This window comes from Salarias fasciatus, chromosome 7 (assembly GCF_902148845.1).
Source record: "Salarias fasciatus chromosome 7, fSalaFa1.1, whole genome shotgun sequence".
Lineage (NCBI taxonomy): Eukaryota > Metazoa > Chordata > Actinopteri > Blenniiformes > Blenniidae > Salarias > Salarias fasciatus.
This window is the reverse complement of record NC_043751.1, coordinates 3,024,703-3,039,213: the sequence shown is the minus strand read 5'-3', so window position 1 is coordinate 3,039,213 and position 14,511 is coordinate 3,024,703. Positions and strand designations below refer to the sequence as shown.

General features: G+C 46.8%; 1 protein-coding gene across 1 annotated transcript in view; it reads left to right on the top strand.

Annotated features, from left to right (window-relative positions):
- Window positions 1-9,933, top strand: part of slc6a15 (solute carrier family 6 member 15) — a 35,186-nt gene extending 25,253 nt beyond the window's left edge. Inside the window, exons 6-11 of the mRNA XM_030096310.1 lie at window positions 3,563-3,804; window positions 3,915-4,113; window positions 4,544-4,736; window positions 8,256-8,415; window positions 8,585-8,747; window positions 9,538-9,933. Coding sequence (XP_029952170.1) covers window positions 3,563-3,804; window positions 3,915-4,113; window positions 4,544-4,736; window positions 8,256-8,415; window positions 8,585-8,747; window positions 9,538-9,918 — 1,338 coding nt within the window. The 3' untranslated portion in view covers window positions 9,919-9,933. The remainder of the gene's footprint in view (window positions 1-3,562; window positions 3,805-3,914; window positions 4,114-4,543; window positions 4,737-8,255; window positions 8,416-8,584; window positions 8,748-9,537) is intronic.
- Window positions 9,934-14,511: the final 4,578 nt, after the last annotated feature.

The following is a 14,511-nucleotide window of genomic DNA, read 5'->3' as shown; positions in this document are numbered from 1 at the left end:
AGAGGTAGACCCAGCTGACTTTCTGAGAGCTGAGCAGCCCGGCTAGCGTTCAGCTACAGAACTATCAGTACAAACAGGCAACAACTGAGTTTCACAATAGGCATAAGAACAAAGCTGGTACAATGAACTAAGGGAAGGGGGCATATGCCGCCTGCACAGCAAACTCAGACTCCAGCCAGTAGCTCTCTGAAGCTAAGTCTAGGAGAAGGGGTGGCTGCATTGTGGCCTCGTCCTTCTGCCCTCTTAAGGTAAACCACCACCTGCTGAGAGCGAAGGTAGTAAACGCCGCCCTCACCGGTCACGGCTCAGGCTGACACCAATACTGTCACACAGTAGGCCAAAGGACAAGGGTGGTGTGATAAGCTGAGGGAAGGGGATGTACAACGCCTGCACAGTGCAGATTACCCTGCTAGTAGCTCAGCTAAGCTACGTCCAATAAGGGGAATGCTCGGCGGATCCCTCTTCATTCTGCCTGCATTGGGGTGCCACCTGCCAGGAGCGGTGGGTGCATGCATCAGGTGAAAACAATGGTAGTGTGGGAAGGGGGGAAGGGGGCACACACCACCTACACAGCAGATGCTATACCACCAAACCCATGAGTACCAGCTGGGGGCCATGCTCAGGAGAGGGGACAGCTGCCTGGCAGCTCCCGCTCCCTTGTGCTCTCGTAGCGGCACCACCCACCAGGTTCGGTGGGTGTGAGCAGCCGGTCAGAAGATAGTTAACGCTGATCACCGGTTAGCGGCCCAGCTAAGGCTACATCTAGGAGAGGGAATCGCTGCTCAGCAGCTCCCTCCTCCATCAGCCTCTGTAGTGGAGCGCCCGGCAGGTCAGAAAAAACAGAGATGCGGTAAGCTGAGGGAATGGGGTGTACGCCACCTGCATAGCAAGGCTTCCAGCAGACGGAGTTTTATGATTCTGTTTAGGCTTGTCTCATAATCTTCAACCTGTATGCGAACTGCACACGAGAAGAATAAAGGAATGAAACCTGGGGTTGGACACCAGAACTTATTGTTGTTCCTGGGTCACCCAGGGGTCACAAGTGATTTTGTTGGTGTACATATTCGAACTGCGCATGTGGAAAGGGGAACATTCCAGTGCTTTCAGCATTGCCTTCTGGTGGTCAGGAGGGAGGAAATAGAACCCTCTGAACTAGTGCTGGGCGATATAGCAAATTAATTAGATTCATTCAATTTTATTTTCTTAATCGATGTGAAAAAAATTAAATCTCAACATCGAGTTTAATGTTTTCTGTCCGCCGCCATTTTTCCCGGATGTAATTTCCCGCATGTAATACACACAGTGGCCACACCAGGGGGACTGGCGCTGTAGCACAGACTACTGTCAGTACATCGCTGTAGCGCTTCACAGAAAAAAAGAAAAGACAAAAAAAACCTTATATTGGGAGGCGGATTTTATGAGCTTTCTTCAAAGACGCACCCGGTCATTAAAGGAGATGGGTTTTCAATGGAATACAGGTCATTATTAGAGGATTTACGTAGGGCTGGGCGGTATGGCAAAAATTTCATATCACGGTTTTTTTAAAATTCATAGTAGTTTCACTGTATTTGCCGGTATTTTTTTTCAAGCAAGAGTGCTGTTACACACATTTTCTTCCAATAAGAAAATAATTACTGCAGTTGATTGGCTTTAAATAGCCCATTTTACTGTCATAAGGACTGTATCATGTTTTTTTTTTTCAAAATCAAACAAAAGGATAAGAAAAATAAATAAATCAAAACAAAATAAAGCAAAATTAGGGCTTTTTTTTGGAAATCGTAAATTTCGATTAAGTTAAACAAGTTACATGCATAATTATTTCTCATTAATTTGAAGCTCGTGTCCAGAGTTTTGAAAGAGACAGGTTTTTTAATCCAACGTCTGGAGGTTCTGCCCTCGCTCTGCTTTCATGAGCGACCAAGCCACGCCCCTTTAATTGTGCACGCGCATTATCTGTCAGGTGAAAATGAGAGCCTCTGAGTCCTGCAGCATCCTCCATGTTGAGCTGTTTACGGTGGATGTTCAGCAGACAGTGGATATATCTGCTGCAGAGCTAACTCTCCTCTGTTGGGCGAGCGGCCGTGCTCTCTGGCTGCTCCACACTTTGATTGACAACACGAGAATGCGGAATCTCGAAATCTATTGGCTGACGCTGACCGGCGCTTTTTCGGATAACATGGGGGTCTATGAGAGGAAAACGGTACTCATAAATACATTTTTATATTGCTTTATGCTAATATTATATTGTAGTATCGAACCAGACTGACACATTTAAGCTCTGCTGAAAAATGATACATACATTGGAAACTAACGGAAACTCCGGACACCAGCTTTAAGGGCATTTGTAAATGACAGAAACTCTCTATGAAAAATACAAAAATCTGGGTTGTCTCCTTGTAAATTTACATTTGTGAATAAAGAATTTGCCGAGGATGAGAATGCAGTTCACCAGAAAGTCAAACTCTTTGTTATCACCAACAAAACTATAAATGATATCTTTTGAAAGAAAAGCTGAAACAATAATGTTAGTATGAAGCCAGTCATGGTATCTGTCCATAGTGCATCAGTTAAATTGCACTGAAAAAATAAATGATGAGCGCTCCACCTAGTAACTTTAACAGAAAATGCCACACGTGTATAACTGTGCATAAATGTAGACATGCTGCGCATCATTCTGCGCTGTAAAAACTGTGAAAATCTTACACATTATGTATATTGTATTGTATATACTTATTTCTTTTCATATTGATCACTTGTCTCTGACAACATATTTTGTTCACTTGTATTTGAAAAAAAAAAAAAAATTAAAAGCCCCCCCCCCCCCCAAAAAAAAAAAAAAAAACGAAAAGGCTGTACAACACGGAAAGTCATGAAATAAACATTGAATGCTCCTCAATGTCCAAACCCCCCCACCAAAAGTTTCCCAGTCCAGAGCACGCGTCTGGACTGAGTGGGCCAATGGCCAATAATTACTAGCGGCCGTAAACACATCCAGTCCTCTGGTCCCCCCCGCTGTCTCCCCTCCAGTCCTCTGGTCCCCCAAACCAAGCTTACATTCAAATATCACAGAAAAATAACTGTTGTAAACGATTCAAACATGGATTAGAGTTAGTTCATATCCAGATTATTGAATAAGAGGCTTCTCCTCTCGTGCAGGACAAACACAAAACAAACCTCACTGATGTGAAACTCAGTTCAATTTACTAATATAGCGCCAAACACAACAGTCCTCTCAAAACAATCTCACAGCAACAAAAGCCAACAATTCCAGGGAAGCAACCACCGACCATCGAAGCACACACTTTCCCAAAGGTCCTGAAAAACACTCCCATTGTTGTCCTCCACCATTGACGCCCTGTTATGTAATCTGGATGTTAGAGGAGCAATATGCTCGATAATGTGGATGTTAGTGGAGGAAGATGCTCTGTAATCTGGGTGCACGAATTATGTTTTATACAGTTGTGGTGAAGTGGTGTGGGAATTTATTTCCCCTCCCTGCAGGTTATGTGCATTCTTCCTTCATCTGATCTATTGATCTATAAATGTCTTCATCACCTTCCAGCTGGAGATCATGTTGGAGGCCAAAGTGTGGCGAGAGGCGGCCACACAGGTTTTCTTCGCACTCGGCCTTGGTTTTGGTGGCGTCATCGCCTTTTCCAGCTACAACAAGCGTGACAATAACTGCCACTTTGATGCTGTCTTGGTGTCTTTCATTAACTTCTTCACCTCAGTACTGGCCACTCTGGTGGTCTTTGCTGTTCTGGGCTTTAAAGCAAACATCATGAATGACAAATGCATTGCTCTGTGAGTTCTCGCTCCTTTCATGCTAAATTAATGAATACTGGGGTATTCATTGACTTGGTAAACATGAACTCTTTGGTCTGTTGTCCTCTGTGCCATCTTTCCATTGAAAGGAACACCAATAGGATCGTGGACTTGTTGGGGAATGGCCTGGAACCAAGCCTCATCCCCCACCATATCAACCTGACTCAGAGCAGTCAGGTCAGTGCAGAGGACTACCATAAGATGATCAGCATCATCAAGGATGTGAAGGAGAATGAGTATGACAAACTGGGACTGGACTCCTGCAGTATTGAAGACGAACTCAATAAGGCATGTAAACATTGCTTCAGAAAATCTAAAATGATCTCAAATTACATGCAAAAAAGTCTGAAGCAAACATTTTAAAAATGTCCTGCAGAAGTTACAAACACATCGCATTAGCCCAGCAACAGTTACTGTCATAAAACTGTTTTTAAACACGAGATGGTGTTGGAACACGGCCATGCCTAGTACTTAATGGTAGTTAACTAATTCTAAGTTACTTTTCTGATGATAAACACACCTTGTTACCTTCAATTCTCAGTAGTGTGCAATACCCATTATTCAATGTCTATATCTGGTTGATAAATTAGAGTTTTTCCCAAAGGGTTTTTCAAAATAAAATTTTTAGTGAAATGTTTTCCTTGCCAAGCTCAGCTAGAAGACAATGTGCTCATAGTGTGTATGATGTTAAAGGCTGAGACCTCTCTTCCACCAACAGGCTGTCCAAGGCACGGGCCTGGCCTTCATCGCCTTCACTGAGGCCATGACGCACTTCCCGGCTTCGCCCTTCTGGTCTGTCATGTTCTTCCTCATGTTGGTCAACCTCGGCCTCGGCAGCATGTTTGGCACCATTGAGGGCATCCTCACTCCGCTGATAGACACCTTCAAAGTTCGCAAGGAGTTTCTGACAGGTTAAAGAGACTGCACACAGCAACACACTGAGCTCCACCCAAAAGCCAGATAGATTCATATTGGAGAGCTAGCTAACATAGCCGTGCTTCAAGCCCCCCCACAATGCAGCCTGTACGTATTATACCCATTCACATGACAACACTTCAAGTGAAAATGCATCATTTTCGCATTTTCATGTCACATCAGAAGGCAACGTTTTGAAAACAAGTTCTGTTTCATGGAAAAGGCAGAAATGCTGCAAATCATGTAGTTTTCCTGAAGGAATGCAAGTGGATGCTGCAGTCAGGTAACAAAACTACCTATCAGGGATGGCAATTTTCCTGAAACAATTAAAAGAGAACTATGCAACTTTTGCTCTTGCGTTCCCCTACTGGTCTCCTGTGAAAGCTCACTGTCGTAAACGTTCTCTGCATCACCCCCCACCCCCACCCCCGTGCAGAGAGCGTCCCACTCTCGTTTCCTTTTTTCCACTCGGCAAACAAAGGTTGTTTCTGTCTTTTCGGTTCTGCCATCTGTGAGCACCTCAGGGTGGCGTTGCTAACACTAGCGAGGGTTTCATGTTTGTTTTACGTGCTTTTATACTTGTTCTCCCGTATGAGTGCCGTAAAGCACGTTTGTTCTCGCCAGGTGTAGTCGGGTCCGCTCCTCTGAAAGTTGCAAGTGCTGTTTTCAAGACAGACACTGGGGGGAGGGGAGGGACCGGCGAATCACGCCAAGTCTTTGTTTACCCCCACAGATTCTGAAAAACTTTTATTGAGGTAATAAAGTTGCATAGTTCTGCTTTAAATCTGTTAAAAATATTGTTGAGGGTGGGGGCACAGTACCTAACTTTTATTGCTATCGTCAAGGATAAAGTAATACCCCTTTCACACTGCAACTGGCGGGTCGACCCGTGTTTTCCACCCGTGTTTTCCACCCGCTAATAATCACCTTTTGTGTCCTTTCACACTGCATGCAGACCCGCATGTAACCGCTTGCTGGCAAGCCGCATCGCTGCGTCTTCCCGCGCTGATACTGTCACGCGTTGATGACATCATCAGCGCGACGGAGCAAAACGAAAGTAAACAGTGCAGCGGAACACAGTCTCCGTTACCTGTAGATGAATCTCCTCTTCCCCACGGATCCAGAGCAGCTCTCTGGTCTCGCTATCTTGCCAATACTGGCTCATCTTGACAAAGGAAATCTCCCGCTGTGTCCAGAAACAACAACTAGCGCGCTAACGTAGCCACGCTGCGTCGACGTCATCACGTAAGTTACCGCGTCGACTCGTGTCGTCTGCCTTTCACACTCCCTTTCGCCCCTCCCACTAAAAAGCCGGCAGTAGCGACCCGCTAAAAACCCGGGTCGACTGCAGGGTTGAAAAACCCGGGTCTAATGCCGAGTGAACACTTTCACACTGCCATGAGGACCCGGTTAATTAGCAGGTTTGAACGGGTTTTTTGGCCAGTGTGAAAGGGGTATTAGATTAGCCTTGAACCTCTGAAACAGTGCCTTGTGGAATCCCATGCTTTATTTAATTAACAATCGATACTGCATACAACACAGCATGCTCACTTCAGCTCTGGATGCTGTAAAGCGCATGTGAGGTGCAGAATGATAAGCGCTGTTTCCGCCGGTGAGTGGCCCAGCGGCCAGTCCCTGTAGTAGGCTGGGCTCCTCCTTTCTTTTTTCCTGTCCCTCACCTGACCAGAGAGAACAGAGAACAGCACGTTTCAAACACTGAACCTCTTTTAAATTGTCTTTCTTGTTAACTTTGGCCCATGACAAAATCAACATTGTTATTCAGAAAACACTGTCTCCACATGTGATCCGTGTGACGGTGTAGTAAATCTAGTTTTTTTCTGGCACATGGGAAAAACTAATACTCTGACTGCAGCGCCGTGTGCAACAGCAGCATTTCTTTATTTCCTCTTTACTCAGAGGTTTTAGCCTGATCCTGCAAGAAGTGTCACCTTCAAAGCTGTTTTCAAAAAGTTCAGTTTTCACTGGCTTGAACATCGTCGTGTAAACTAACACCGAAAGCACAACAGAGTTTTTCATTTTCATGTGAAAATATTGTCATATTAACGAGGCTTTAGTCTGCTATGAGACATGGAATTGCAGTGAGCTCCCTTAGGACATGACCTCCACACTTCTGAATAGAGCTGGGAAGACCATGTGACTTACACGCGATGCAAGATGGACGGGGAGGCTGGGAAATGTAAACAATGAAATGGAACGCTATCACCTGCGAGCTGACTACGATGTAATTACAGAGAAACACTGACAGAAAAGAAACAAAAGGAACGAGGAAAAAGTACAAAGCTGAATGGAGCGGACCCGTACGAGCACGATGACTGGATGAAGGACGTCAGCGTACTGCCGAACTTTCAGGACGCACATCTAAACTCTTAATCTGAGTGACTCCTTTGACAAGATCGTTGATCAACTGTTTAGTTTTCCTTTGAATGCTCTCTGCACTGCAACAGGATCGCTATAATATTTATTCCAGGATTCCCAAGCCTGAGAGCAGCTTCCTCATCGTACAGATTTAAATTAGTCCATGGCTAACTCTGGCATATCTACATTACTACTGAAAAAGAAGTTCTGATCAATATGCATTGTCCCTGATAAATAAATAAATAAATAAATAGCCATGGTAGAAAGTTCCTTCTAACACATCAAGAGCTTCTCCACTTAATTTTTTTTTCCAGATGCAGGGTTTCCCCCAGGAAAAAAATAAAGTGTAGCGGCCATATGCCCCCCGCCCCCGGGAAATTGGGTGTTCCTAATGAAGTTACAGTAACAGTTTCAGAGTTGTAAACAGAGTTGTAAACATGTCAAGGCAATGGCAGTGTAATATAAGGCATGGTATTTAGGGTTTTTTTTTTTTTTTCAAAATTAACTTTTTGAAAATTATCAGCGGTGAATTCCAGTCAGTGAATCTCGAGATGAACGCTCACATTTAGCTTTCAGATAAACAGTCCAGCATGGACATGCTGCTGATCATCAGTCCACTGTGAAGTTTCACCTCAACGACTTGACAGTCATTTCCCACCCAAAGCATGATGTCTCAGTCTGTGAAGGGATTGTGTTGTTAATGTGCAGGGAGGATGACGAATGTGCAATCTGTCAGTGGGTGGAGGAGGATTGCAAAAAAATCCCATGTACATTTCTTATGTGATGAAATGCAAAGCTTCATACCTGGATATCTGGAGTCTGCAGCAAGTAATTAAATCCACAAACATCCTCTGAGTCTCACGGCACTGCCTTCAGCAAACCATCAACAGGCATACGCTCATTGTAGCACTTGTGAAATCCAGTCTGTGCCTGGGAGAGGCCTTAGGTGGAGAACGATGGTGAAGAAAGAAGATGGAGAAGCAACAGGAGTTAGGAGAATGATCCTCATTCCAAACAGACCCTTTCTCTACTTCATGTCCTGCTCATCTGGAGAACGATAGCTCCGTCAGGATTGAAAAACAAAAACAAAAACCTTCCATCCTTCTAAACGTGTAACTTTCTGCACCTGTCCTCCACAGTCGGATGCTGCCTGCTGGCCTTCTCTATCGGTCTCCTGTTTGTTCAACGCTCAGGGAACTATTTTGTGACCATGTTCGACGACTACTCGGCCACCTTGCCCCTGCTCATCGTGGTCATACTGGAAAACGTGGCCATCGCTTGGTTCTACGGGATCGACAAGTACGTACACAATTGTACCAACAGCGTCTGAGATGGAAGGAAAAGCCTGCAGAGATGAAGTTTTCAGAGAAGCATTTTGTTACATCCTGTACTTTATGGGATGACAGGTTCACTGAGCTGCAGACTGTAATGTGGACCCTTGCTGCTCCGTTCTGTTTTTTCCCCTCAGGTTCTTTGAAGACCTGAAGGACATGCTGGGCTTCACGCCGTGCCGTTTCTACTACTACATGTGGAAGTACATCACGCCCATCCTGCTGCTGGTGCTCCTGTGCGCCAGCTTCATCCAGTTGGCCATGACGCCGCCCAGCTACAGCGCCTGGATACAGGAAGAGGTGAGTTCACGCCGCCTCCCAGAGGAAGACCGTCAGCCATGAGGACTGACTTCAAAGGACATCGTACAGGACATAAATGTGAAGATGAAGCATTGTGCTTGTTTAGGCGCCTTTTCACTTTCAGACAAACAGGATGTTTAGTTTTAAGACACAAAGCACCAGATTGAAGCAACAACGAAGTGAAAACAAAGGTCAACGTGGACAACAGCTGCAGGAATGCAGAACAAAGACCGTCACAGGAAGTTCATTTCAACTGCCGGGAGCACAGTCTAAATTTGGTTCAGTGCTAATATGTTATTTTAGCTCTAAAACAGCCTCTAGTATTTATTAAAGGTTCCCAAGCTGTGGGTGTGGTTTGCAGCACTGATCTGTCTGGTTGGATAAATACTTCATGGGTCATAATTTCAGCCACTACATCTACCTATCTATCTGTCTTTCTATTTATATAATATAGATCTATAGATAAATGAAGAAGTTTGCTTTTCTGCTGGGCTGGTTCTGTCTCCCTAAGCCTGAATGGTTCACACTCTAACAGGACTCCCTCCTCTCCCTCAGCTTCACTCTTTATCTTGTCTCCTCTTCTGGATTGGAAGTGTCTTCCTGTAGCTCATCAACTTTCTGAGACTTCAGACAGCAACTAGCAGAGGAACTTTTTCAGTTCCTTCCCGAGAATTACCGGGAACTAAAGTTTCTTGGTACTTTTGTTGAAAAAGCAGCTACGCAAGTCATTGAGTCACAGTGTTGGTCTTCTGAAGCGAGGCCGTGGCTCACTGTGCTTCCCGTTGTGCAGGCAGTGGAGAAGTCTCTGCGCTTCCCCACGTGGGGCATCGTGGTCTGCATCTCCCTGGTGGTGATGGCCGTCCTGCCTGTGCCCGCGGTCTTTGGCCTGCGCTACTTCAACATCATCGAGGATAACGGCGGCGGCCACTCTGCCGTCTCCTACAAAAAGGGCCGCATCATCAAAGAGTGCGCCCTGCCCGGTGAGGACGACGACGCCAGCCTCATCCAGGGCAAGTCTCCCAGCGAGGCACCCTCACCGATGCCCGGCAACGCCATCTACCGTAAGCCCAGCGGCGGCGGGCCGACAGACACGGACACGGCTCCCAACGGCCGCTACGGGATCGGGTACTTAATGGCCGACGTGCCAGACATGCCCGAGTCGGATTTATAGACCCCCCCCAACTCACACACACACGCACACACGCCCAGTCTCGTATTTCTATCCTTGTGGGGACCTTCCATTGACTCCCATTCATGTCTAGCCCCTAACCCTGACCCTTACCCTAACCCTAACCCACACCACAACAAAGCCTAACCCTAAAGAAATGTTTTTGCACTTTTACTTTTTTCAGTAACAACAACATGGTCAAGAAAACACTGTTTCTCCTACTTAGGACCGGAAAAAGGTCCCCACAAGGCACGTCGTTTCACGTTTTGCTATCCTTGTGGGGACATTTGGCCCCAACAAGGATAGAAATACGAGAACGCACACACACACACACACACACACACACACACACACACACACACACACACACACACACACACACACACACACACACACCGCCTGCGTTCATCATCACTTTACTGTACGTTCTTTCTTTGTTCATACTGTAGCTGCACTCTGACTTGTTGTCACTGAACCTGAGATGACTGGTTCACTGGTTCAGGATAAAATCCTACCCAGATGTCCTCCTCCTCCTCTAGTGGGAAGCTACAGGAAGCTGGACAGCCACTGTCACCCCGGCTTCCCATCCTGTGGGGAGGCGGGCGAAGAGGACTGCCTGCAGCATCTTCTCTTTGAGTAAAATGTGCCTCAGCCATTTATGTTCCTTTATAGATTACACCATGAACATGTTCTGTAAATATGATATAAATATTATAAATATATTTATCTGGATAGTTTGGATATCAGAGCAGTGTTTAAGGTGCAGCAGTACTTCAAATTCTTAACTCTTGTCTCTTTTTTTATTAATGTCCTCAGTGTTGCTGAGGTCTGAGTCCTCCTTGTAAATACTTTTTCCATGAAATGGCTTCCATGCAATGTCCTTCCCCTGAGTAAAGATTACAGCTCAAACACAACAAACCTAGTGGATTTTTTTCTTTTACTTATTTTGAATTAAGAGGGAAAAAAAATTCCTTCTCTATCTCTCTCGCAGTACATGCTGGGAGTAAGTGGTGGCAGGAGTGTGTGAGAGCGTGGTGTGTGTGGCGTGGCCTTTTGCTTGTTTTTTTCTGTTTGTTTAAGTTGTTAATGTTCACTTTCACTGTAGTTCATTAATCACAGAGCGCATTTATTAGTTTATATCATTTTCGGGGTTTTGTGGCAGGTTCTGCGGTCTGTTTGGGGGTCTGGCTGCAGCCATGACCAACCTCAGACAGCTCACCCGCAAACACGGGGTCCGGGTCGTGGCCCCGCACCCTGCAGCGTGGAGGACGTGGCTGTAGAGGAAAAAGTAGGCTACAATAATGTCAAGTCAGTCGCGAGGATGAACAGCGCTGTAGTGGTCTTCCTGGACCAGGTGGAGCAGGCTAACGCCGTGGTGGTCTTCCTGGACCAGGTGGAGCAGGCTAACGCCGTGGTGGTCTTCCTGGACCAGGTGGAGCAGGCTAACGCCGTGGTGGAGTCGGGCATTACCGTCGCGGACAGGTTGGTCCCGGTCCAGCCGCTGTCTCAGCCTGCTGTCCGGGTCGTCCTGTCCAACGTGCCTCCGTTCTGCCCGACGAGCTTCTGATCCGCGAGCTGTCCAGATTTGGAAAGGTGGCGTCCTCGGTGACGGACATCCTGTCTGGAGTCTCAGCTGCTGAAACACGGCGTTTTTCAGCAGGCGAGACACTGTCACAGAAGGCACGTATTTATGATCCTCAATAACCGGAGCGAGGAGCTGAACCTCAGGTTCCGCGTGAGAGTAAATGATTATGATTTCGTGGTTTTCGCGAGCTCAGCTGGCAGGAAGTGTTTCGGCTGTGGACAGGAGGGACACACGATCAGGGCCTGTCCAGCTGTGGACAGGGGGGACACACGATCAGGGCCTGTCCAGCTGTGGACAGGAGGGACACACGATCAGGGCCTGTCCAGCTGTGGACAGGGGGGACACACGATCAGGGCCTGTCCAGCACAGTTTGTCGGCTCCATCTGGTTCGGCGGAGTCGGGCTCGGCGGCGGCTCCGCGCTCTGGGCTCCCGGGGGACGCGGCGGCCGGGGATCAGCCCGAGCGGCCGACTGCGGCTCCTCGGACCTTCCCGAGGAGGCGATCTGTCGTGGCCCCACAGGAGAGCACCGAGCACGGGGGGAGGAGTGGAAACACACTGGGTGAAGCTGCGGGTGACGGCAGGTGGGAGGGGAGCGAGTCTGGCGGGTGGAGGGACACCGACACTACTGTAAATAACACTGTGGAGGTGGAGGGAAAAAAAGAGAAAAAACAAAAAAAACTGGGTGAGGGAGGGGAGGAGAAGCAAGGTGAGGTGGAGGGATGGGTGGAACAAGGAGAGACTGATGGAGAAACAGATGGAGGAGGAGCAGGGGAAAACCGCGATGGAGGACTGGGGAGAGGCTGTGAGGAGCGCCTCCTGGGCTGAACAGGTGGAGGAGGCAGAGATGGAGGAGGAAAAAGTGGAACGAATAAAACCAGCAAAAAGAAAGAAAAAGAGTTCAGATGCAAAGAAAAGTTGTGTGGAGGGGCGGGGTCAGAGGACAGTGTGGAGGGGGGGGTCAGAGTGGAGGGCGGGGGTCAGAGGACAGTGTGGAGGGGCGGGGACAGAGGACAGTGTGGAGGGGCGGGGTCAGAGTGGAGGGCGGGGGGAGGGGCGGGGTCAGAGGACAGTGAGTGTGTGTCAGACAGCAGTGATGTTTCTTTTAGCATTTTACAGAAAAACAGGAACCATGCAGGACAGATAAAATCGAGGCATTCTTACACCAGACCAAAAACCAGCACAGGGTGAAGGTGGGGTATCATTTTCCTGATTTAAGTGTTTTTATTTTTTCAGCCACGCTGCATATGAGCAACAGGCAGGACTCTGGCCTCACAGATCAAGAATGTTATAGATTAAAGAAACTGGTGACAAAAGCAAGAAAACAATTAAATGAGGGTGGCAGCCAAGTGTTTTTTTAATGAATTTATTTGTTCTTATCCTGGTTTTAGACATCTCATTTACCATGGATGTTTTTAAGCTGGTATTTTAAACATAAATGGAGCAGAGATCTGAGAAAGAGAGTCAGTCTATGAAACAGCCACACTTAAGACGATAGATGTCCTGTTCCTTCAGGAAACACAGAGGCCCTCATTTATCAAACGGCCATACGGCGGTATATCGGCTTACACCTGTCGTACGTCCATATGAAAGACGGGTTAGTTAATTATCAATTTGGTCGTGATTGTTCGGATAGATGAAATCCCTCCATAGGTCTGACATCGTGTACGCAAGTTTCAGTCAGTGTGGACTTGCGGTGCAGCGCAGAAAAAGCTGGTGGAGCGTGAAAAAAAATTATAAGCACATCTCAAACACACCATAAAGCACAAGCAGCACACATTCAGTACAGATTAAAAATAAATAAATAAATATAACATATTGTGGCAAGTAGTGGGGTGACGGACGCAGGTAGGTGACGTGTGATGTGGTAAGTGACGCACTTCCTGTGAGACGGCAGATTCAAACTAAGCGCGCTGACAGATTCATTTGTTTACTTAATTGCACTGTTTTCACTAACTCGGCTCTAAAAAGTCGTAGAAGTAGAGAAATTAGTGTGTTTTAGGTTCACCCTGGAGCACAGTGAAGAGGATTCGACCAGCCTGACAGAGTACAAAGATCGCTGCTTCGACCGGATCGTCATGGGGAAGCCGAATCAAACATCCACCCCTCTGCTTCCTCATCTAAAGCCAAGAGACAGCGGGAGGAATCGTCTGGAGCTATTTCTCCACCTGCGAACGACTCGACGGACGTTCTTATCTCCATAGATAAGAAACTTTCCAGCCTCGATGCTCGCCTGAACCTGTTGGAAATCCTCCACAAGGAGTTCCAGGCTGTGCGCGAGTCGCTGGAATTCAGCCAGCAGCAGGTCGAGGCGCTCGCGGCGGAGAACGTCAGCCTCAGAGAGTTGGTGAAGACCCTCACGGAGGGGATGACCCGACTGTCAGAGGAAAACAAGAAGATTAAAGAAACGGTGATCGATCACCTTGAAGCGGAAAGGTAAGGCAGGCATACAGGCGGGGGAGGGAAAATCGAAGTTCTATCTTATCGGCACAGTTATGCACGGTCATGGCAACTCTTCTCAACAGTGAAAATCTCGGGTGCAGCATTGTATTCAAGCCAAAGCAGGGTATTTTGAAAGTGACAGTTTCAAATAATTGCGAAGATTAAAAAATAAAAAGTTATAACCACAGTCCGGGAACTTTTGGGTCCCCCCTCGTACATCTTGACCAAACAGGGTTCATTAAAGGCAGACATTCATCCACTAACATGCGCAGATGAGTTAATATAATAGATTACTTTACAATACATAATCTAGAATCCATAATTATCTCTTTAGATGCCGAAAAAGCTTTTGATCGAGTGAACTGGAAATTTCTATTTGGAATATTAACCAAATTTGAGTTTGGAACGTCTTTCATAGACTGGATTAAAATCTTAAATAACAACCCAGCTGCATGTGTGAAGACTAACGAGCAGACTTCTCCAAGCTTCTGTCTGCAGCGAGGAACCAGACAGGGCTGTCCACTCTCTCCCTCACTGTTTGCCATCTTTATCGAACCTCTGGCAGCTGCTA